Below are 25,913 nucleotides of genomic sequence, written 5' to 3'. Positions count from 1 at the left end.
ACAGCATTAGGCATGCAACTGCAATGTCAAGCGAAGAATGCTGGAGATGAAAAGTTATATAACTAAACAGGTGTTAATGAAATGGAACACATCCAAGCAGCAACATTATTATCTCGTTTAAAATTGAGGCTAATGCATTGAATGGGGCTAATATACTAAATAGACGTGACAGTGGATGATTGATGATTTTATTGTCTTGATCATGTTTGCTTGTCTGGTCTGTCATTTCCATAGGTCACTTCATGAATGCCTGACACACAGAATGCAGCAGAGTTCAGAGGAAATAAACCATCTGCCTGGAAGCAAGTTTTTAAAAGTACTGAAAGAAATATGGCACATAAGTCAAAGTAGAAAAGTTCAATAAAACATCTGCACACATAAAAACATTCTAACATCTCTACATGAGAGATTCTCTGGCTGTTCTCTTTACTTCACTATTCAAGTCTTTTTTATCAAACTGTGCTAAGGGGCAGTCGTGGGCTGGAGGTTAGGGATCTGGCCCTGTGACCGGAAAGTTGCCGGTTCAATCCCCGGGGCCGACAGTCCATGACTGAGATGTCCTTGAGCAAGACACCTAACCCCCAACTGCTCCCCAGGTGCTGTGGATAGGGCTGCCCACTGCTCTGGGCAAGTGTGCTCACTGCCCCCTAGTGTGTGTGTTTACTGGTGTGTATGTGGTGTTTCACTTCCTGGATGGGTTAAATGCAGAGGTGGAATTTCCCTGGTTGTGGGATCAAAAAAGTATTCTTAAAGTTACTACATTGCATGACAAGCTAACATTTTTATTGCCTATCACAGGTAATAAGGAGAAACACACTTATAGGGATTTCTCACATAAATGTATGAATAAAATGATTTTGACTTCAAGGGGAACTGCACCAACCTTTCACAAAGTCTACATAAGTAAGTAGTTGAGATGTAAACAAAGTCATTCAGAGTGGTTTTGTGTGAAACACTCCTTTCTAGAGAAGAAGTGTTCACAGCAGTGGTGATAGGAACCAGACACCTGAAGAGTTTAATAGCTCTGAAAGCTCCCTCACAGAAGGTTATTACATGTAGTGGTTTGATATTATGGTGCTTGATGTCTAACACATTGTTTTATGATAAAACCTTGGCATAAAATGTATTTTATTTCATTTATTTTAATCCATTCGTGGTAGGGAATAGACAAAATAGTGCCCAAAAAAGCCTATTTACTCAGATTTAGGTCTATTTTACCATCATCATCAACCAACCAACTCAGAAGACATATATAAGCCCACAACTGTGCTGTAGACATGGTGATGCCTGGATCCTGTCACCACTACTGTAGAGAAATGTTATGTACAGTGAACAATTTTACCTCAAAGCACTCTGTTTAAATCTCAAGGACCGAATTATTCGGAAATTTGAGAAATTTGACGGAATTTCCCCTTTAAGTAAATCATTGAATGACCCCCAAAAATGAATGAACACGTGCCTAAACGGTCGCACGTGAATGTATATGAATGAGGTTGAACTCGGGGGAATAAATCCATCAGCGCCGTGTGCAGTTCCGCTCTCCTCCGCTGAGGGGCGGTGTTCCCGCAGAGTCAGGAGTCAGGAGTCATGGCGTTTAGAGAAGAACTTAACTTGCCCGTCGAATATCACACACACCACCAAAACCTGATGTAGGTACAAAGCTATAAAAGTGTGGCCACATATGTCCGCGCTCAGCTCTCCACGTCCAGTCGGCCGAGGACTCCGACAATGAAGGCAGAGAAGTTCACCTCCTCGCCAAAGTGCAACAGCCGCCCAATGGAGCCCAAACCAGTGACTGACTCCGAGGACTGAGAAAGTGAGGATAAAATGAAAACAAATGGCAGCCGCTTAACGAACACTTCTGCTTCGCTGGCCCCCTCTGAGCTCACACTCACGCGTCCTCCGTGGGTTTCTACAACTTTGGGGAGCGTCCTGATATTCACCATCATTGTCGACATACTGGGCAACCTGCTGGTGATTTTCTCCGTGTACAGGAATAAGAAGCTGAGGAACGCAGGTAGGTCGCCTCTCCCAGCGCGGCGCGGCAGCGCAGCTCACCGCTGGCTGAGTGACGGAGCTCGAGCGGGCAGTTGGGTCGCTTCGCGCCACAGCTTACTCGCGCGCGCGCACATGCTCTCTAGATTACGCGGCGAGCGAGGAGAGGAGAGGTGGACAAACACTTCTTCTCAGACGGAGTGTCGGAAGCCAAATAACCAGGAAAAAACAGCATAAAAACCAAATAACCCGAAAAAACCGCTCTAAATATGGTCGTTTTTCCTTGTTATCATAAGTGGGTGTGTAGGTCTTTTCAGGAAGCAGTTTGGGGCACGTGTGCAGTAGCTGCCCCTTACAGTAGATGTGCAGTAACCTGAGGCGTTTCTTGTCATTTAACGGTCATTTTGACGAAGCCTAGCCATCTCCCTCAAAAAACCTGTCTGAAAGTGATTTTAAAGGAGTCCTGCCCTGATTTTCTGCACAAATTTCGATTCTGAAAGTATCATTTTCATTTCATTTATTATAAGTGGATATGGTCAGTGCTTAAATCGTGGATATGGTCAGTGCTTGAAACACCTCCCAGTTGCAATTACAAAGAGTGCATAGTTTTTGATAGTATTTTTTTAACCCTGGCACTTTTTCAAAATATATATTGTATCGTGTATGGTGAAAAGTCCTTAAAGTATCGTGATGTTACGTTTTGGCCATATTGCCCAGCTGTAACTGGACCTTAAAGTAACTTGAACACAATGACTGTATCTTTTGGTTTGTGTGTTGAGATGAGTGAAATATAAGAAACTTGCCCAGCAGCATTAGACATTATTAAAAAGACAGTGTTGCTTCATGTTTTGATATTCAGAGAAGAGGAGTATTGTGAGCAGAAGACGGCCAATAAGATATTCATCTCTGCGGACGTTTCAGGTGGCAGGTGGCCAATAACAGAAAAGGCACCAAAGATGATCTTAGATCAACAAAGAGTCGGATGACTGGAGTCACTGAGTAAAAGGAAATAGAACTCAACTGACCTGTTTTTTTCTCTGTTTAATGGCGGTTTTGGGTAGGGATGCATAATGATATCAGAATCTTATTAGCATCAGCAGATAACGACAATAATTAATAACCAAACAAAATAACAAATAAAAATGGTAAATAAATAAATGACCTACGTTTAAAACCAGTAAATGATGGCATATTGTTATACCCTGGAAGAAAAGAACGTGTGGGTTCTGTGTCTGGCTGCTAAAATGTCTCCGTTCTGTTTATTTTGCTGCACTTATAACCTTCTACAAATGACTTGTGTTTCTCTGTCTGTGTGCACTCTTACAAAAGATGGCTCTTCAAGGGTTCTTTAGTTAAGAGAATGGTTCTGATCAAAACTTTGAGGTCTGTGTGTTTTGGAAGATGGTTCTATATAGCACCAAAAAGAATCATCTGTTATTGCAAGCTTGGCATCATAACAGTAGAAGAAAAGGTTCTATATAGAACCATACATAACACATTTTCCTGTCTGAAGAACAGTTTCACCATGTGAAGAACCATTGAAGCACACTCAGTGGTTCTTCAAAGGTTGTTTATTAAAGACAAGGAGTCTATATAGAACCATTGTCTTTACTAAAAAACTCACAATTTTATATAGATCAATTCCCTTTACTTAAGAACCATTGAAGAACCTTTTAAAGAGTGTCGATTTAGTCCCGGTTTCTACGTTTCACAAATATTTATGGATCATGAGTGATATATGCATCAACAGATAGGTACATAAAATATCAGATATGGGCATCAGCAGAGACTGCTGGTACAGGTGTGCTGGTGTATCCCTACTTTTTGGTCATATATTTGAAGTAAGTTAAGACAGAGTGTAGTTCATTTGACTTTAAGCTTTAATAGTGAAAACAGCCAACTGCTAAATGCTTGGGTTTTGAATGTCACAGGGTGCTGCACAGCCTTGGTGCATGTTTACTGCGCAGAATTTTACTTCACAAGCTGTTATTGGGTTTATTTACATATTTGTAATGTATTTAAGGCAAACAGTCTCGTATTGTACTGTTCATATTGCTTGTTTGTGGCTAGTCTTTTCATCGCATTAATGTCATTTCATCGCATTATTCCAAAGATGCAACCCACAGGGTCAAACCGGACCAAGAACAACTATTTTTAGAGGCTTCAGGTAATTGGCTCCATATCAAACAGAACCAAACTAGCCAGTTACTCTCCTACAAGTGGACGGAGTGCTTATCGCCGGTGACACACACCATCCCATATGCCACTCTCCTTTGCCAATAGAGAGAAGACCTTCTGTTAGTGCTGTGTTGTAAAACTTAGTCTTGACACAAGAGTAAAAGCAGGGATGGAAGGCGTACCAAATGAAAGGAAGTGATTGAGTTTCATCATCTTCATAATATCATTGCACAGAAAGAGTTGCAAGGGAGAGTTAGAGAGAGAGAAGTTGTTGCTCTTTCAAGCCTCACTCATTTGGAAACTGATTTAAGATGAGCTTAATAGCAGCTTAATAATTTAATGTTTACCACACATTTAAGAATTTATGTTCATTTTCCAGTCATGGCACCTCATTTAAAAACAGAACACTTGCACCCTACAATGTTAGTGTAACCGCACAAAGGAAGCCTGTATGGAATACGTTCTGTGGTGTGACCTCCCACTGAGTACAGTGCAACATGTACTCTGATTAGTAGGTCAGGTTAAGCCAGTAATTGTTCTATTACCCTCCTACGATGTGTGCTTCATTATATTTCTCTCTAGTGAGTAGATGTCCCATGACCTAATGTAGGGTCCACTCAACCAATGGGAATATTTAATGAGCTGCCTGTTTCAAATGATCACGGCACACATTCAGCACAGACTGAACTCAACACAACATCCTCACAGGTCCTGAATCATGCATGCATACACGAATAATTCATTCTGCATTGTTCTTCAGCTGTGGAACGCAGTGCTCTCCCCCTCTCCCCCCATGCAGATAAACCTATTCAACCTCCAAGACTCGATCTGCCGTGACATCAATGTCTGTTTGGATTATTCAGAGCAAGTACTCCCTGCTGGTCCGCAGGACTCATTTCAACACACCCAGTGTTACCTACAGCACCTCACTGCCAATAAAGCTCCAATCCAGCTATACATATTGCCAGTGCCATAGGAGACGTCATGTAGGCAGATCTTGCAAAGTGCGTTAGTGTGCATGGAAAGCCGAACACCCCTTTTCAAAGGGTTGATGGAGAGTTGCCTCTTTAATTATTTTCTTGAAGATCTCTTATAGAGTCACGCTCTTTGTACTTCTCTCGCTGTTCTCCCCATTCTGCTTTAGCGATACTGACGTGGCGTAGGAGCCCAAGGCAGTCTTATTAAGTGAAGCTCACTGTTCATTCAAGGGGAACTTTCCACAGCACATTATGCATAGACTCTGTGTGATAGAAGAAAAGCTTCTTTTACTGGACCTTATTTAGGTAGGATGGTGGACATTTGAAAACAACATGTAATCGTTTCAGTTTATGAGTGAGTCAGTTAGGACAAATCGTTGTGATGTAACTGATCGTTTAAAATGTGCTTCGATTTTAGATTAGATTAGATTTTTTTTGTAAGATAATTGCGTCGTTGAATATTATCCCAGAAGTGCATGAAATAAATGGAGAAAAAGAAAAGATTGACAGGTCCTGCGCTAACCAGAATCACTGTAATATTTGTTCACCTATCTAGTTGCCTAGATTCTGCTCAGAGTCGTAAAAGCCATACTGAATAACTTTGTAGTGTACTCGAGAGAGAGAACAAATACAGGAGAGAAGGGAAGAGATAATGGCAGAAAAGTGTGCCCTGTGTTATGTAGAAATACTCCTTCACCCTCTCAACTGGAAACTGTCTTTTCACCCCATTCTATTAAGCTAATCATATTTATAGATGGGACCACTATTACCCTTTGGCCAATTTAATTTATGTACTTGGAGTTTTAGAAAAAAAATAATGCTGCAACAAATGTTATATTTGTTTTTATATGGGGAAAAAATGTCCAGTTGTGATGCTCATACCAAATCATTTGAACCATTTATGTCATTCAACTGTCGTTTAAAGCATTAAACCTCAGTAAGACAGAGTCTAAAAAAAAGATTGCTGCTTTTGGAACAAATCTCCAAAATGACAAACATACTTTACTTTTATTGTAAGTCAGTGGAACCAGAGTCTTTTCCAGATGTTTTGGGCCGTTTCTTTTGGTCTAATTTTCATTAAATTTACATGTAAAGGGCAAAAGCCTTTTTCAGATTTTGTCAACAACTGAAAAATGGAGATACTGTGTTTTGTTCCAACAGCAGCAATATATATTTATATTTAAATATAAGAAGCAGCAGTGAAGTAAGTAAGTGTGAGTGGAGAGAGATAAATCCAGTATGTAATGATGCAAAGAACATGCATCTCGAGCTACTTTGAAACCTTGCTTTGAACATAAGACTTCTATAAGATTGAAAAAAGTCAAGATTTTATCATTTGTTTTTGTGACCACTACTGTATGGTGTAGCCTATGGTGCGTTTGATAGTGCTCCTTCGTATAGTATAAAGCCTAGTTGATCTGGAAAATTTAATCACATTATGCTATTAAAAATTAAAAGAAAACTTCACTATTTTATAATTAGATTTCTCTCCAATTTGGCCCTTGGTTTGCATGTGGCCTTATTTTATAATCATAAGGAATGAACTCTTGCTGCAGTCAGTAACGGTGGTTCTGTCAGAGACTGATTCCTCTCTCTAACACTGAATCTACTGCTCGATTGGGCCAGAGCTTGTTAGCTCTCTTCACGATTGAGAAGCCTCTGGATTCCACTAGGGTGGAAAACAGCTGGAGACTAAGAAGCTCACTTTATTTGGCCTCTGAGTATCCCTTTAATTGATTGCAAAATAAGCCTGCTTTTCCTGGCTCAGCCTAGCACAGGTACTCCCCGGAGCTCACCTGGAACATATTGCAGCGGCTGGTTTTAGATTGCTTCATGTGCACTCTGGGAGATGCTGGGGAAGTCAAGGGTTCGAATGATGCACCTATCAAACGATGGTACATGTTCAGAAATGCTTCTGTCTAGAGATATGACAGTGAGGCCATCCCGGGGCCCGCCACAATCCTTTATTCAAGCTTTACGTGGCTTGGACTTTGGCAGATGACTGAATATCAAATGTCACATCTCTTCCCCTGATAAGGTTTCAGAAAGGTCTCATTCTCTACACAGAGATATTACAAGGCATGATCTTCATGAATAAATGTTATTGCTACAGCTCTATATTTGTCACTGGGGCCACTGATGAAAGGCCTCACGTGACTGCGAAATATGACTTCTGTTGCTTTGTGCGTGTCCAGGAGTAATAAACTCAACTGGCAGGTTTACAGCTAACCATTCAACGTGATTACTCACTCACTCAAAACTGCTCAATACTGCTGTCAAACTGCACCATTTAAATGGATGTCAGTATTGATATTAAACGTCATGTCAAAGGGCACATATCATGGAAAGTGACATTTTTCTTGCTTATTATAGAATAACATAAATTGATGTAGTATGTAAACATTTTATCATTTCAGAATGCATGATTTAATTGTCAATAGGGTGAATATATTGATACTAAGCAGCAAAAACGACCCATTTTGAATGTGTTGTTTTTATCCATCAGTCAACCTACAGCCGTTAGACTCTGCCCATTCAAGTTAAAGACTGTTTCAACCTGGCTTGCTTTTTTAATGAGGCACAACTCAAAGTAGGCAGTCAACACAGACAAAATCCGCCTGCTTAATTCCAAAGGAATAAAGAGAGAAAGTGGTCATCTAAAAATGAATTATGATTGTTTTTGGTACATTAAACCACACAAATGGCCTTTAAACATCATGGATTGCGCTGCATTTTTCTTGTTTGGATGCAGAACAGAATAATAAGATGCTCAAGATGTCTAGTAAGAAGATATCATATTTTTCAAAATATTGATATTAATCTTTTTCTTTGAACCTCACATATAGAGCTCCATTACTTTTGATTGGATATGAAACAGAATAATAATGCACCACATATATCTGAGAAGATATTGAGATCATTATAAACACTTAAGTTGTCACGCTCCTGAAATAATACGGTTTCCTTTTTAGCGCTCAGATAATCGATTGCTTTGGAATACTTCAGCCATTCTTTTTATACTGAGCTTGCATCATTGAATAGTATCCCATAAGTGCATGAAAGAAATGGAGAAAAAGAAAAGACTGGCAGGTCCTGTGCTATCCAAAATGACTATAATATTTGTTCACCTATCTAGTCATAAAAGCCTTATTGAATAAATGTGTAGTGTACTCGAGAGAGAATTCAACAAATATAAGGAGAGAACAGAATAGATACTGACAATAAAGTGTGCCCTGTGTTATGTAGAAGTACTCCTTCACCCTCTCAACTGGAAACTGTCTTTTGATGAGATGAAAAAGAGCGTTTCAGCAGTAAGTCAGTGTGTTTGTCTCGAGGATGACACAGTGATGAATCAAGGACACAGAGGACAGGGTGAAATGAATAGAACTGAAAGAAGTGGTCTACCTCGCATCCTAGTCATGTGGGTTTGATTTATATGGAGTGAGGGTTCTCATTGACAAGTGTTATCTTTAGGACTAAAGTGCAGCACTAAAACGAGCTGCCGACTGTTAAATCTGCAGAGCATGTGACACGCATATTTGACATGACTGTAAATCCATAGAGCTCGCCCACAAACACATGCCAGCATAGTGGTGGGTAGGCCTCTACTCTTAGTGTCTCCGCATGCTTATCATGCTAAAGAACGAGTTGTATTTCAGCCAGTGTTGATTTGCGAGTGATCATATCAGTGCAGCACAGAGACAGCCTTAATCAAGACTGGGTGTAAACTTGTCCAGGTCACCTTGAACAGTGCAATAAACCTATCCCATACATTGAGAGTTGGCAAACTACAACATAATGCATGAAGACAGTTGCATGATACACAGTATTGTCTATATATCAAGAAAGACACAGAGAAGGCCATTATGCCACAACAAGAAGTGCTCTTTATTAAACACTAGGACAGGAATACACATACAAAGCCTGAAACTTACAAGGGGAGGTCACCATTAGCCATATACTTAACGCTGACATAGACCAACCACTTACACGAAACCAAAAACCACCAAAAAACCTGCAACGTCACAAAATAACACAATAAACGACTATGCATACCTTTAACTGACAAACAACATCAACAACACAGACAGTCCCTATTCAGAGGAAATGCGCCACCCATGAACCTCCTAGCATGGCCATCAGATATGCCTCACAATCTTCTAGAGGCCCGTACCAGCCAGTAACACGTCCTACAATATGTATCACAACGTATTGGCTTTTTGAGGTTTGCAAACAAGTTGTAACGGACAAATGTGCATGCAGACCAGTAGCATTATATTTAAATCTTTTCTGCATGAGTTATAATTTACACATGGAAAATTGTTTTTAGCATTTTCTTATCTAATTCTTATCTAATTATCTAAATCTAATTATGGATTAGGTTACATTGAATGTTGTTGCCATATCTGAACAGCATGCAACAATTGAATTGTAATCTGCAGTGCATACAGTAGGAGTAAACTGATACAGTGCCATAGGATATAGTCAAACTCATCATTCAAGCATGAAAAAAACAACAACAACACGCGTAACAGCCAAATACCCATACATGTTTTGGGAATACAAAAGGGGATTAACAAATATTATATTCATTAAACATCAACTTGGAATGCAAAAATTAGGGTTGCACAGATACTAATAATGTATCAGTAATGGCACTGATACTGATACACTAATAGCAGGAAGCAGTGGGCTACTTCTGATGTGATGCGTGCATGTGTGCCAGTAGATGGAAAAATGGAAGATGGAAAAATGTCATTGTGTGGGCTTACAAGTAGCAACAAAAATGCTCATGGCAAAATCTGCAGTTCCAGTATTTTGTGAGGAGGTAATGGTATTGGGTGATATGGAGTTGGAATTTGTTTCACTAGTATGCCACAAGCAAACCAGTTAACAATGTACCAACAGTGTAAAACGTGCTAACTTAATGTTAGTCCAGGTTAAGGGAGCGAGAGTTAGAGGAACATATGGAAGAAACTGATAGTCTTTTGGTGTAATGACAACGTTAAGCCCTGATTTAGCCTTTGGTATAGCAAACGTGTTCACTTGGTCTGCTTGTGGTGCTCCATCCGTCAGTCTGTATTACAGAGCAGCATGTTCTCATCTCCTGTTGCTTAAATCAATTTGATAAATCCACTGAAGCAGCTGCTACTGACGACGTGAATGACTATAATATTTACTGATGCTAGTAAAATGTACAGGACGCATGTATGAGACAGTGTCTTGAGAAATTCAGATGTGAAACAACATTTTGCCACATTCTTGCAATTTATTAAAAAAAAAACATTGGGATCGCCCACAGACCACAGACGTATATGCCTTGTCACAAGGAAAGCTTTCAGTTAAAGAAAAACATTTCTTTGATACTATAGTCAAGCAAAAAAAAGTTTGCTGTACAGCTCCATGCAATAAAGGGTTAAAAATAATTAAAGCATTTGCAAAAAATATACTATTTAAAAAGGAACAGTAGGACAAATTAAACAATTGATACAAATAAATTAATAAAATCAATCCATAATGGGACGACTTCCAGTCAGCCACTTGTTTTTCATGAGATTTATGCAGTTACACTGTTGGTGTTTATAAGCAATGTATCTCTTTCTATACTTTATACAGTATATCGCTGTTGTCGGAACAAAACCTCATGACTCCAAAATGGTAACTTTACAGGAGAAGGAAAAAAACCTACTTTGCTTTTAATGTAAGTCAATGAAACCAGACTTTTTTCAAAGTCATCATGAAATTTCCACAAAATGTAAAGGGCAACAGGTGTTTTTAAAATATGTAATAAAAAAATCTCAAAAATGGAGATACAAGGTTTTTTTCCAACAACAGCAATAATTTCCTTGTTCAAGAAGTGCTGTCGACACTGTATTGTAACGTAATTTATCTGCCGTAAACGTGGATATCTCTGTCACTTCGTTTTAAAACCGCAATAATTTGCTGAGCCTAGTCTTTACATTTTGCCTGTGACATGCAATTCAGTGTTCTTTAGAGCGAATGAATTGTCTGGCTGTACAAGCATGTACGTGTGTTAGCCTGCAGCCGCGGCCACAGCAGCATGGCAAACCATGAGTAATGACAAGAGCTCGACACCACACAGTCTATTCATCATCTTCAGATTAATTGAACCATCATATTTGATTTCCAGCTCCCCACTGAATAAACAGGGCCTGACACCTGAATCAGAACACACTACTGCAGCTGCTTGCAAGGTGCTGTGAATCTCATAATGAGCCGAACATTCTGGATCACATTTATTTATCGGAGTCAGCACTTCTCTCTCCTGCATGTAGTGGGAGCGGAGCTTGTCAATGGGAAAATTGGTAAGCAATTAGATCCCAGTCCTTGCACTCTTGTATATAGAACTGCCATATTCCACTACATCTTGCCTGAATGCAGTGAGTGAATTAGAGGGCAGTTCTGCCGGGGGGAAAGGCCTCAACTGCTAGTCAGATAGAGGCGAAAATGAAGACTACCAGTTCTTTTTATTCAGCTTGACATGATCTTATCTTCTTTCCTTCTTTTTAGCAACTTATTCCTTTTCAACCCTTGCAGCTTCCTTTTTTTAATATTATGTTGAAAAAAAGCTCCTCATTTTGCAGAAGACTGCATTATGTAACTGTTCTTTGTTGAAGATCAAACGTGTCACTCCACAGTTCAACAGTCTTCTAACCAGTAGCCCAGAAGTACTGCTAGAGCAGTGCACTTAGAACAGGAAATAGTGTCCTTGGACCCCTTTTTGTTGTGGCCTACTACACATACACTGAAACGATTACCAAATATCTGCTTGTTTGAATGCGAATGGAGCACATTCAAAAAAATCAGCTCAGACCTTGGAAAGACACTTTAGAACTAAGTTCTCTGAGGAAATGAATGCATGGTGGAGACAGCATAGTGAGAATGTTTTTGCATTCCTTTGACTTTGAAAGGATTCTATGATTTTGGACTTGCATCCCTTACTGTGTGTGAAGTGGTGTAGAAAAATCTTAACTGGAGATTTGCCCGGCAGCATAAATGCCATTAGTGGCACAGGCAAACTCGCTGGGGAGATGTGATGTGCTTGTAAAGGCTCTCCAAGCATAGTTCCATCACGTTCCTTTAGAATGACCTGGTGTTGAGAAGAGTCCTGTGGGGATTTCCTCAACATTCTCCAGACTTTTTTTCTGTAGGAAGGAAGAGTACAGCACAGTATTTGAGGAGTTTTTCACTGACTACATGCAGCAGCCCTATCAAACCTAATGTCTCCTTAATAATATATTCAGAGACACTGGCTTTGTCTCTTTTAATTCATTAGAATTTGCCTCCAGAGTAGTTGGGCCACATGCATGTCCAATGAATCACCATGTGGAACTAGAGCTTTCTGTGTGCTTTCACTGGAGCTTTCATGTTTCCTATATCACTGTATAGGAGAAGCATGGGGCTGCATTTGTTGTTGCAAGCTCTGTGATACTTTCTGAGTGAGCATGTGCACACATTCAGAACAGAATTCAGCTCAGACCTACTTTCTGTGTTGTCTTTAGCTTCTGTACTTTTTCAAGCTTCAACTGGTTTTGGTGTTTTGGTAATCAGTTTGGTAGTTTAGCCATTTCACCTCTCATTTTGAAACATGTCTGAAAACATGTTCCTAACAGGTTCCTACCAGGTTCATGGCTGTTTCTTGTTAAATTACTAGGGCTGGGCAATATGGGCAAAAACTCTTCACAGTAAAAAAATTCATATCAGTTGACATCGATAATGAATACATTCTAACGGTTGTCCTTTACCTGCATGGGTACTGAGTCAGACATCTCAGTAATCTGTCATAGGGCTTGACAATATTTTATTTTTATTGTGATAAATTATGTCATAATATGCTCTTCTCAGCATGCTGTGGATATTGTCAGTACTTCAGGATCATTGATCACCTGCATGCTTTGTTAGAACAAAGGGCATAATTAGGCCTTTTTAAGAAACATTCAGTAAAAATAATTATACTGATGGCACAACTGGAGGTTTTGTCAGTTTCAACTTTCAAAACCTCAGAAAAAATAAATATTGTGATCTGTATCATGTATTGTGAAAATGTATTAGAGTATTGTGATTAAATATTTGATATATCACTTACCACTAATCCCTCCTCTCTTGCTATGTAATCAGTTACAGTCTGAGTTAATGCTGATCCTGGTTGTTATCGAGGGAGCAAACGTTAAAGAGACATATGTAAGGAACTACTGGCCTCCTGGGGTAACGATAGCCTTTACCCTGTGATAAAGGCCATCAGTCAGCTGCATCAGTCACTGCCATGGTCTGAAATTTGCTACTCAGCAGCTGCTACTGACATGATTAATGGCTGTAATACTTAATGATCTCCAGCAGAGACTGATGCCCGAAGATGTAAGCATACAGGGCACATGTGTGAGATAAATATTGAGGCATTTAGGCATAAAACAACATTTAACACTAAAACATTTAACAACATTAAAATGATTTCACTGTATATCCTCGAGACCTTTATCAGTGGTCACAGGGTACTGCCCACTTTTGGCTGGGTTTTTTAGTTGGTGGACTGTTCTCAGTGTAGATGCAAGGAGGTGTGCTTAATGAAATGGCCGGTCGGGGTATATACATGTATATATTTTATTTGTGACACAGAAACTGTTTTTATCCAAATAAACCATTTAAAATGTATCAGCGTTTACAGACTAGTTAGATTAGATGGAGTTAGTATAAGTATCCAGACTCAATATCGGCAGAGGATTAGGTATCAGTTTCAGAATGGAAAAAGTGGTATTGATGCATCCCTGACATTTTCATTCCATCAGAAGTTACGCTGTGAAAATAATGCTTTTTTCACTCTGGGAAACCTGCAGCAGAGACAACGAGTGAGTTTGCATGCACTTAATAATTGGATAACTGCAGAAAATAAGATTTTGTCAGTAATTGTCACGATTGGCCCCTCCCAGTCCTGTCCATGTGCTTTTTGTTTACTTTTTTATCCATGTGCGTTTGTTTTGGTTCAGTCCAGCCCCCTTGTTGCCTGACTCCAGCCCTGATTGTTGCCATCTGTTTCCCACCTGTCCCTCGTCTTGCCTCCGTTATATAAGCCCTGTGTTTGCCCTGGTCTGTGTTGCTCTGTTTGTTGTTTGATCGTGTTTGATATGTTTGATGTTTGATATTTGTTTGGTGTGAAGTATTTGGATTTCTGTGTTCTTTTGTCATGTCTGACCCCCATTCTCTCCGTGTTAGACTGGACTGGACTGTCCTGGACTGTCTTGACCCTGATTTTGGATTTGCCCATAATAAATCTCGCTTGTCTGCGCACATGCGTCCATGTTACATGTTACATCGCTCCCCATCATTACAGTAATCTGATCAACGCATTTATATGCACTTGAGTAATCAGGTAATATAAAATATATAAGTCTATATGACTCAGGCAGTAATCGGATTTCTGCTCTGGAAATGGCCAAAAAACTCACAGTAGAAGACGTGATGTAAACACATGCAAACAACTTCATTCCGGCTTTTTTTTTTTTTTTTATTAAAGAATACCCCTCAGTTCATCAAGCATGTAGTTTGTTTCATCGTCGCTCCGAAAGTATATTGCCATCTCCTGGCGATGCTGCTTGCTTATGTCCGGTCTGTTTTTGCACATGCAATGTAAAATTTACTGTGACAACTTATTAATGGCCCATAATAACCCATTGGAATAAAGCCTTGCATGTGCATATGTACTATTATTTAGCAATACAGCATTTGATGTGTACATTTAATATTATAAAGCAAAGCAGTCTTCTGTAGCTCTCCATCACTTCTCTTTTCTAACACTATCTTTTGCAAAACATCATCATCAGGTTACTTGTCAGTCTGATTCTATTACCTGATTATATTACCATATTGCCTATTGTTAACTTGACAATGCATTCATTTCCATGTGAAATGGGAGTACTGAAATGTCTGGCTTTATGTTTAAAATGCATAATTATTATGTATTTATTTTTAACAGTTATTTATTTATGTCTGATTAATTACTCACTTTTCAGATCGATAGTACTGAATGCATGATACTTCAGTCACTAGTTGAACTCTAGTTGAAACACTGCATGTTTTTTTCTCTAAAGACACAAACACCGACCTCTTAGCCTAGTTATTTTTTGGCATTTAGTGCAATGCTGTTAGACAGCCCTGTCACTGAGACAATAGCATTTGTTGCTACTGTAATATAAAACATGAACCAGATAAATGTTTACTGTGAATGTTTTTTTTTTAATGTCCTTTAATATATATTTTTATTTCAATTCTTAATGACACAGTGTCTAAGATTCATTGTGGTTGTGTGTCAGTATGTTATGTATATCAGAATGAAAATAGTGTTACTTTTAATAAAGACACATTGTCAAGTGGTTGCATTTTAATATAAATCCACAGTTTGCACTTCATTAAAAGTTTAATTAAAAAAGGTAGTTGTCTATGTAAGCCTAGGATCTAAAGATATTACTTTATCTGAAAATATCTATCACTAAATTGTATCATTAAGCTAAGGCACAAAAGTAAATTTGAAGAGTAGCTCTTTAAAGAAATCAAGGCTTTTTACTACTAGTTTACTGCAGTAGCATAACAGTTGTCTTTGCTTTTATTGGCAGTTACATTAACAATACTTGGTCATTACCTCAGAAACAGTACCCCCCCCCCCATAAAAAGATAGCAAAAATAGATATTTGAGCAGTCTTTTACAATGTACTGTATATTACAATGTAGTGTTATTTCAGCACTTAGAATCTTTTGGGAATAGACCATCTGATGCTATGGAGTTTATCCGTGGCTTGCGGTCAAGTGAAAGTGCTGTGGGGCAAGTGCCTCTGCCTCCATGACAATTACACCCACAGCTCATAGAAAACATTTCTTCAGCAGAGTCTTTATTTTTTTAATAAACCTTATTTGCACTTAATCAAACCTTCAGCTTGAAATAATGTGAGTGGTACAGTGCAGGAAGCTACATGAAATATAGGAGTACTTTGTATATTGGAGTGTGGGGAATGAGCTCCTTCTGTCAGTTTAAAGCAGTAGCTTGTTTCAGTGCCACTGCTTTTAACAGAATGTTTCTAATAAGCTGTTGGATGCAGTGTTTGTTTTTTAGATCAGATGGTCTTAAGGCTGTTCCAATCAATCAAAAGTACCTTGCACCTCTAACCAGATATAGTCGTGTTTGCTTGGATGATCACAATCACAGTGTAATAGTGTATTGTGTAGGCATCATAAAAGCGGTATTGTCTTAAAGGAAAAGCAGCAACAACTCCAGGACTGTTTAAAGTAGGCATGACATCCTTTATGTTTGTGTTATGCCTGTGAAATAACTGGGTAAGTGACCTCATTTGAATATTTTGTAATTCATCTGTTAAAATCACTTGTTTGGTGCTATTTTAACTTGAAGTTCTTACAGTTGTGCTCTATTTGCAGCGGGTATTCTATCAAGGGCTTGTTCCAAAATACATAATACCACATTAAGCAAGCTGCATAATACAGGAAATATCAATACTCTATTATGAGTAATACCATTATTAGAGGAATAAAAATGTCTGCCATTCTTCAACTTGTTTTTTCAAAAACTTATTTTCAAAAGTGTTACAGGTGGATCTACAGCATTTTGAGCTTTTATTGAGTTAAGAGTGTGTTATCGCGAAATAACCTTATGGCTGATATGTGATAACACACCACCTCGAGTGTTGTATTGCTTTTATACAACAGTTAAAGCAAGAGATCAATAATTTGGGCCGTGAACGTGGCGTTTAATATGTTTTAATATTAGCAATTCCTTCCAATTATAATTCTTTAACAAGCAACTTGTCGCTACGTCAGAGTAATGAGCTCCACTCACTCCTGCACAGCCGGCAGTTCGCTCTCCAGCTCCTTATACTAAATTCCCTAACTGTCATCACCACTGAGCAGCTTTTTTGTTTTTTATTGCGGCAGTTTTAATGCTCAGTCCGATTTGGTCAGACTCTGAAGATGAAACTACACGTTTAGCGAATGGTATTCGGTTCATTTCTGGCTAATACCAGGTTGTTTAGCTATTCTTCTGTCACAGCAGCCGACTGAAAAGCTGCTCAGTGGTGATGACAGTTTGGGAATTTAGTGTAGTCTCGGGGCTGGAGGTTAGGGAACTGGCCCTGTGACCGGAAAGTTGCCGGTACGATTCCCAGCAAAACACCTAACCCCCAATTGCTCCCCAGGCGCCGTGGATAGGGCTGCCCACTGCTCCGGGCAAGTGTGCTCACTGCCCCCTAATGTGTGTGTATACACTAGTGTGTATGTGGTGTTTCACTTAATGGATGGGTTAAATGTGGAGGTGGAATTTCCCCGTTTGTGGGATTCAAAAAGTATCACTTAACTTAGTCTCATCTTCAAAGTCTGACCAAATTGGCTCTCAGTCAAATGTGATCTTAAAGTTTCCATTTTCTGTTTGTTCGCAAAATAAGAAGTAAAAACGTTCAAATGACTTCAGCATCTCCTACAGCTCTCAAACTCGTTGCCTAGCAACACTTAGTGGAGTGATGCGGTATTTGTGAAAAACCCATGATGTTATGGCGAAATATCAGCACAGTTAGAACGCCTCTCAACCAATCAGCTTGCGTGGCCAGAGCTAACTGTTATATAACAGTGTTTATAGATAACAGCTATGACACAGATAAGTGGAATTTATTCTCTTTTTTTACTTCCCTTTTGTATGTGTGAGTGCAGCGACACAGAGAAATGCCATCAGAAACAGGATAAATTCTTAATATTAGTTTAATTTTTAGTCATCTTTAGGTCAGCGAACAAGCTATCATTTGTCTTCTAGCCATTGTATTTCAAAGATCCAGACACTAACAGCCCATTCTGCTAAAAATCTAAACACTTAGGTGTTAGCTTAGGACTGAAAATTAAAAAAAGCAAACATTACAACTGGTTGAGCTTGGAACAAATAAAAGGAGTGAAAAGGTCTGATGTGCAACATAACATTATTCTTAATTATTAATACTCTTTTTACGTCTTTTGTTTAGAATTTTTTTTATTTGTTTGTTTGTTTTTGTTTTGTTGTAAGGCCCGCCTCCGTTGCAAATGGAAATTGTTTTGGTCTCATGTTATGAAGCTGAAAGTCTGAGCCTTGTCCTCACTTCATGCAGTGCATTAAGGAAAGACCTCTACAGTATATATCCATACAAAGAAGAGGGCACTCCCTTAGTGGGGCACCCTCAGCTCATTTATCAGTTGTGCACTCAGAAAGTCAGTTCTTCACTCATGACCTCTAAAGATGGAGATGATGTCCACTGAGAGGACCCAGGGTCACACTAAAGGGACCCTGCTGGGCATTCCAGGCTGCTGCTCTAATACATGCCGCTCCCTGCTCATCTCTCACATGTCTGGCTGAAAGGAGAACACAGCAGCCCAAAAACTAGAGGATGTGCAGGGATGTCACTGCAAAAATAATTTCAAGCTACTGTTCTGGAAAGCTCTTCTGCTCTGATGTTCGCCTGTAGCATCAAGCTAAATCCACTAAATCATGAATGCGTATACTTAGCAAACCCTGCAGCATTCCAGGAATCATGTCGCCTGGTCTGTCGCGGTGAGCGTAGTGACAGCGTTGTGACATGAGGGGGAGAAAAAGGAAACTCGTGTTCAGGTCAGAGTGGCGCTCTATCTGACAACAAGCCTTCGCCCAGTCACCATAAACGCTTTAAAACACTACAGCTTCTGAAACGTTTCAAAATCCAGACAAAAATTCTTTTTGTTCATGTCTTTCCCAGAAAAATCCACAGAGAGAGGAGTGGCTTGAACTAATGAGAGAGCAGGCATGACATTTCCAAACATTTTCAAACTTGTGCTCCCCCAGCGCCTCATGGCAGCAGACTGTGGATTGCAGAGACCAGTTATACAAGCTTAGCAGTAATGAGGGAAGACAGATGGGAGAAAGAGTTCCAGGTCAGTATCACTCAGGTCATACTACATGCTTCTTGCTCCTGCAAGTGTCATATCTGGCGTGAGTGACTGATCTGATTCGTTTTGGAGTGCTTAGTTGCTTGAACAGAAGAAATTCATCACCTTTGCTAGCTTAAAACTTAAAAGTCAAAAACAGAATTGCTTTTGTTTGGCTGTGCTAATCAAAGGTAATCATGTAAGATATGCAGTGTACGTTATGCAATTAATTACTTTTACACTGACTTTACACTGAATGCATTCTACATCAGCCAGGGTGGCTTTTCTTTCTGCATATCAAAATTCTGCAACAAAAACCTTTCATACACAAAAAATGCCCACCAGGCATTTTTTCATCTTGGGCTCCCAGTAATGGATGCCTGAGACATCATTAGGGTTCAAACTCAATCTCCTGATGTTGCAATGAGCCTGTGGATAGATACTGTGTAAAGTTAAAGGAAGAAATACTTTTTGTAGTGTTTTGAACATTGAAGGAGTTGAAAACTGAGTAACTTCAGAATCAGACAAGTGGAGCATCTGTGTTCACCCAACATCAGGGGATCATGAATATAAACCCCAGCAATGCCTCAGCCATCTATAACTGGGAGCTCAAATGCCTGGTGAGGTTTAGACCTTTTGGAATGAAATTTTAGTTCAAACCCAAACCACATGATTATGTTTTAAGTCTAAAACTGACCCATGAACAGCAGAGTCCAGCCCATCATCTCCCAAAATGCATGAATAAAGTATGGCAGGATAGCGCTGAATACCTTTGTAGTTTACAGTAATAGCAGTAGCGTGTTAGAGCACAGATATATAAAACAATACAAAATAATGTGCTATGATAAAATAATAAAATACTAATTTGACAGGTTCATTAATGTAATAAGGCTTTAAACAACATTCAGATGTTTTAGTCTGGGTAAACTTTCCATAGTGCACTGTCCTCTTGCTTTGCTGTGTGTTTGACCTCTTAATCCCCCTGCTTTGGTTATAAAAGTGTGTAATAATACTTTGGGCCTGCCAGCTGGGCCCATTGCTTGTTAAGGGGTCAATGCTAAGACTATTATTTCTGTACATAGAACATACTGAAAATAAACATATTTTAACCCATTATGAGCAGTAGAGTCCTGACAGGTGTGCACATATATTTTAAGCTTTGTGTGAAGAAAGGAGTCTCTGCTAGTTGGAAAAATCTGTATATTTTACCTAACTAAAAACCTGGGTGAACTCTAGTGTCCTCAAGTTGCGTTAACGGTATGATAAGTTGCCTTGTAAGTTTAAATTCAGCTGCCTTTTTAATGTTTACAGTGTGATAAAATGTCTTCTCTCCAACTGAAGAACACAGATATAGTATTGACTGAAAGTTCATAATCTGTGCTTTCAAAAGAACTTCTGTTTTGAAGGTTCAGTGAGTAATGAGTGACAATTACTGTGCTTTTGTCATCACCAGAAAAAAATGTAATTATAGGTTACACGCTGAGAAAAGTGATGTATTGAATTTACTTAATTCAAATCATACACAATTTCCACATTAATACAATATATTACATCACTTTTCTGTTATGTTAACTTATTTTTGATAAAGGATGTAATATGTTTTATACATGACATTTTATACATTTTAAACAGACATTTGAATCCAATAAAGACAATGCATTACTATTTCCATCCATCCATCCATCCATTTTCTAAGCCGCTTCTCCGTCAGGGTCGCGGGGGCATTACTATTTTGTAATGCAAAATGTTTTGTAATGAAATGTGCTATTTAGGCAGTAGATTGTAGTAGACAATAGATAAGTAATTCACCCAGTGACTGCTGGGATAGGCCCCAGCATCTCTCATGGCCCAGGAGGATCAGTGGCATAGATTATGTGTGTATGTTATGAATGAAATGAAATTTATTCTGCCTGTAGTAAGGAATAAAAATGTACTATACTTTGTGATTAAATATACTGTACCACAGCTGACTGTCTCTCTCTCTCTCTCTCTCTCTCTCTCTCGAGAGAGAGAGAGAGAGAGAGAGAGAGAGAGAGAGAGAGAGAGAGAGTCAGAGCCCAGACGTTCTGAATGTTCTTCACCGGAGAACGAAACATCATATGACAGTAGCAGGTGCAGCCTAAATCCATTTAATAGAGAAAGCAGCTGACGGATTTAAGGAAAGATATGACTTAATTAATGTGATAAAGGTCATACTCTTAAAATACAACTGGTGTCATCCATGAAGAAATATGGGATGTACAACAAGTGTAAAGTGTTTTGAAAGTTATCAGGCAAACAGGGAAAACTACAGTGTTTTTGTCATAGAACACTCTTCATATTGTACTTTCTTGCTGCATTAATTCTTGTCAAGTCTCTTTTTTGTTTTTTTAACTACTTTGTGTTAACAACTGCTTACTAAAAGTGAACATTGCATAGTTATCTCTCAGTACTGTCTGTAGCAAAAATGTGTGTTTCAGGTGCAGATCTATTCTGATGACATACAAGAATAGCCAAGCGCCATGCAATGGAAAACTCTTGTCTTTTCATATACACATTCTCTTGCCACATAACATCATAGAAAGATACCAGATCATGGAAAACCCAAATTGTGCCTTACTTTTCTTAAATGGAAGAGTTTTAACATTGTCTGTAAACATTGTTTAAGTTTCAAAATGTACCATTGCACAGTCCATATACAGTCGTATGCAAATGTTTGAATAACCTTTTTTAAATGACATGTTTGGCTTTTCTAAGTGAAAATAATTGAATGTATCCTTTACAAGAAAAAAAAAAACTTCTATGTGGAAATTTTGTACATTTTTTTATGCACAGTTTCTATTCATTTGCTTGAGTTTAACATACTGGAAAAAATAAAACATAACATGTAAAATGTGCAATAAATGTTGTACAGGCCACAATTTGTTTTATTTTTTCCCCAATATGTAAAATGCAGCAGATGAACAGTAATTATGCATTACAATGTGCAGAAATGTGTTCTTTGTCAAGGATGTGTACTTGTTTTTACCAGGGGTCTCTAAATGCTTGTATTCAACTGCGCCTTTGTATAAACAAGAGCTTTTACATATGTCTGCTTATTCAGCCTCCAGCAGTTTAGCTCTTCCCATTCACACTGTTTTGGCTTGGAATACTTTTTGAAAAAAGCACAATACAGGGCAGCCAAACAGAAGACCATTTGCATATATCAGTCTTAAAAGCACAGTAACAAAAACTGCCTGTTTAATGTTAAGGGATAAAAAGGGAGTGGTCAGAGAAACTGTCATGTAATAAAAAACATTGTCATTAGTGAACCTGAGAGAAAAAAAAAGGGAAACAAGTCCTTTCTATGGCTTTGTATTATTTACTGATGTGTTATGTGTTTGTGACTTTGCTGTATTCTACTAGATATTTTGGCCAGTGCTGCCTTGTTACTACATTTTCTTTGGTTTCCTATTCTTATGTGAAAATAAATCTGAAATGACAAAACAGGATTGAGACTGTGCTGTGTTTGTTTTTGCAGGGAACATATTTGTGGTGAGCCTGGCAGTAGCTGACCTAGTGGTGGCTGTTTACCCCTACCCCCTGGTGCTGATGTCCATTTTCCACAATGGATGGAACTTGGGCTTTGTCCACTGCCAAATCAGTGGGTTCCTGATGGGACTGAGCGTCATCGGATCTATATTTAACATCACTGGCATCGCGATCAACCGCTATTGTTACATTTGTCACAGCCTCAAGTATGATAAGCTGTACAGTGATAAAAACTCCCTCTGCTATGTGCTTCTTATCTGGATACTGACTGTGGTGGCTATAGTGCCAAACTTCTTTGTGGGCTCGCTACAGTATGACCCAAGAGTGTACTCATGCACGTTTGCGCAGTCAGCCAGTTCAGCCTACACCATCGCCGTGGTCTTCTTCCATTTCATCCTGCCCATCTTGATCGTCACCTACTGCTACTTGAGGATTTGGATCTTGGTCATCCAGGTGCGGCGGCGCGTCAAGCCCGAGTTCCGGCCCAAGCTGACGCCGCATGACGTCAGGAACTTCGTCACCATGTTCGTGGTGTTTGTGCTTTTCGCTGTCTGCTGGGCTCCCCTCAACTTCATTGGCCTGGCCGTTGCTGTGGACCCCGTGCGGGTGGCGCCGCTCATCCCTGAGTGGTTTTTTGTATCAAGTTACTTCATGGCCTACTTCAACAGCTGCCTTAATGCAATCGTATATGGACTGCTCAATCAGAACTTCAGAAGAGAGTACAAAAAAATCATCGTGTCATTTTGCACTGCTAGGATGTTCTTCCCGGAAAGCTCGAACGAAGGTGTTGACAGGATCAAAAGCAAGCCATCCCCTTTAATGACAAACAATAACCAAGTGAAAGTAGACTCGGTATGAAAGCTCTAGAAGGCTTGGGACACTGTGAACCAGAAATATGCCAAATACCCATCTCAGTAAGCTCCAGATAAAGAGTAAGCCACAGTAAACAATGCTGTACAGTGATAAAAGTATAAACAGTATATTCAAACATACAGGGGTGCAGATTGTTTTTGCCAATATTATGTCTCAGTGTTTACAATATTTCATAATGAAGGAGATGTATTTATTTTATTTGTGACATTTGGCAGTTTTGCAAAAGAGATGTGCTTATAATGCCATCAACTCTTGTTCATATGTTGAAGTGGACATTAAGCTGAAGAAACATCTATTTAAGCACATATCCTCAATATGCATTTGACAAAGTGATTTGATTTGTTGACTTAACTCAGAATTTGACTCAGGCGCCTTCCTGTTTCGCCTTCCTGGTTCTGCTCACAGTCTTAAAAAGGCTCTCTGTAGCACACACCAAAACAGTTTTTAACAGAGTGAGCTGTAAATCCAGAGACGGTGTGTTTCGGCGACAAAGCTTCAGAGCTTACCAGCAAAAGTTTGGTCATACAACCGTTGCGCCAACAAGAAAGTGTTGCTTTGTTAAATGCAAATATTTTACGGCTCTAGTGGCAGACTGTCCATTACACAGACGTCATATATTTTGTTTGTTTTTGAAGGGTTACTTCTAAATTTGTATAACCATATCATATGTATCATGTTATATATTAATAAAATGACAGAATGCTCCAAGTAAAATGCTTGATGGCTCATGTACCATAGCAGTAGCCCACGACTCTGGGATCAAGAAATGTAAAGCCGTGGAAAGCCGAGAGCGGCTTATTGTGGTCAAAATAAATGCACAAAAATAATGCTGGAAATGTTCCGTCCATATTTCTGAATGGACTAAATTCTTTGTACTCTAAACACCTTGACATGTCAAGTTGCTGTTGGAAATTTGTTATTGATAAAGTACATTATTGTTTACAACATCTAGCCTTGTGCAAAGTCAGAGAGCATCTATATTTATTTTGTTTAGAACGAGTGATTTGTTTTTCAGGAGGTATTTCTGGTCAAATTAGATACATGATAATCTACTTGTGTAAAATAGGGGAAACAATTGTATATATTTAAAATAAAACTGGACTTCTAACAACAATCCAAGACCACCAGAACTGTCACCAACAGATAAACAGTACTTTGATCAGAAATTAGATAAATGAAAGGTGGTCTCTAGCTTTCACACAGTACTGTATACAAGCATTGTGATTGAACATGTTCCCATGGTCTGTCTTTCAACTGTCAAATGTCAGTAAGTATTGCTGGAACAAACTCAGATGGAATCGCGGTGTACAGATGCCTTTAAACTGAACTGAGGGAGGATGTTCATGCCTGTTCATACCGTAATCAGAGTTTCCAGGATTACGCTAAAAGCAATTGTGAATGTGTTATCCTAATTATGTCCTAATTATAAATGATTCTTAATGAGGGTGCCATTATGGTAATTGCCATATTTTAAATGAATGTGATGGCACAACCAGTCTTGAAAAAATATTTATAGCACTCTTTTGTTGTCATTTTGCTCTAAGTGCTTAATATTGGGAAAAAAAAAAAAAAAAACCTTTCGATGGCTTGGACCACCTGAGCAGAAACAGATTTCTGGGACAAATGGACATGTTCTACAGATGCTCTTACTGCACAGTGACGATACCTCCTATTGGTTGCTTTGAAAGCATTCCAGATTCCGGGATGTCCCATGGCGAATGAATTAGATGTGTTCTAAAATGTTCTTTTTATACCCAAAAGACTTATTGTGGACATTTGCATACAAAATTCTTTTATAGCGTGACTCAACATGCATCCTGCCCATGTATTGCGGCGAGTTATTTTTAATCGTAAGTCAAAGGCTCTTTACATTGACCTGCTTCTGTGCCCACGGATGGTTATTTCTGGGCATGGAGCTGAAAGTGTAAATCTGAGGAAGCTGAATTAAATTGCATTTGTCTTTGAACTGCTTTGACAAAGGATCCCACTTCCTTTCAATGCCCCCCGCCCCCACACATACCGTTACTTCTTGGGCTGCTCAAACCCTTGCCCTTCCTGCCCCCACCGCATTCTTCTTATCTTCTTAATGAACTTGAAAAGATTAAATAAGCGCTTAAAGGATGAGCGGTGGTGAAGTCATCCGCTCCATAGAGAGTTTTTACTGAGATTTCATCATGATGACATATTTTAGCCTGATTCTCAGGACAGGGTTGCCAGGTTTGTATGGACTGGTGAAGAAACTCCCCAACAGAAAGAATGCTAAATCAATACAGTAACTGAGAGAAGGGAATGCCATGTCATTGCTTAGTAGAACATAGCTGTGTTGAACTGTAATTGTTTTGCTCTTCATGCTTTAACACGTCTACATTGCACTTGAGAAATGGAACAAAATAGATTGAACATCATTTTTTGACCCCATAAAAGCGGATGACCTCACTCCTGTGA

General features: G+C 39.0%; 1 protein-coding gene across 2 annotated transcripts; it reads left to right on the top strand.

Moving 5' to 3' along the window:
* Nucleotides 1–1,583: 1,583 nt before the first annotated feature.
* Nucleotides 1,584–24,182, top strand: mtnr1ab (melatonin receptor 1A b). 2 transcript variants are annotated; one of them, XM_017704099.2, is made up of 3 exons: nt 1,944–2,017; nt 19,003–19,091; nt 22,585–24,182. In XM_017704099.2, exons 2-3 carry the CDS (start codon nt 19,073–19,075, stop codon nt 23,451–23,453), a joined length of 888 nt encoding a protein of 295 aa, XP_017559588.1. In that variant the 5' UTR covers nt 1,944–2,017; nt 19,003–19,072; the 3' UTR covers nt 23,454–24,182. The 2 variants fall into 2 exon arrangements, with proteins under 2 accessions (XP_017559587.1, XP_017559588.1); XM_017704098.2 differs by lacking the exon at nt 19,003–19,091 and having other exon boundaries at nt 1,584–2,017.
* Nucleotides 24,183–25,913: the final 1,731 nt, after the last annotated feature.

This window comes from Pygocentrus nattereri, chromosome 8 (genome assembly GCF_015220715.1).
Source record: "Pygocentrus nattereri isolate fPygNat1 chromosome 8, fPygNat1.pri, whole genome shotgun sequence".
NCBI classification, from domain to species: Eukaryota; Metazoa; Chordata; class Actinopteri; order Characiformes; family Serrasalmidae; genus Pygocentrus; species Pygocentrus nattereri.
Note: the sequence above shows the minus strand (reverse complement) of the source record. Positions and strands in the feature narration are given on the sequence as shown.

Excerpts from the sequence above, each read along its gene's own strand:
- mtnr1ab (XM_017704098.2), top strand. The coding sequence starts at position 1,828 with ATGAAAACAAATGGCAGCCGCTTAACGAACACTTCTGCTTCGCTGGCC. Across the intron at positions 2,018-22,584 it reads TAAGAAGCTGAGGAACGCAG|GGAACATATTTGTGGTGAGC; the intron begins GTAGGTCGCCTC and ends TTGTTTTTGCAG.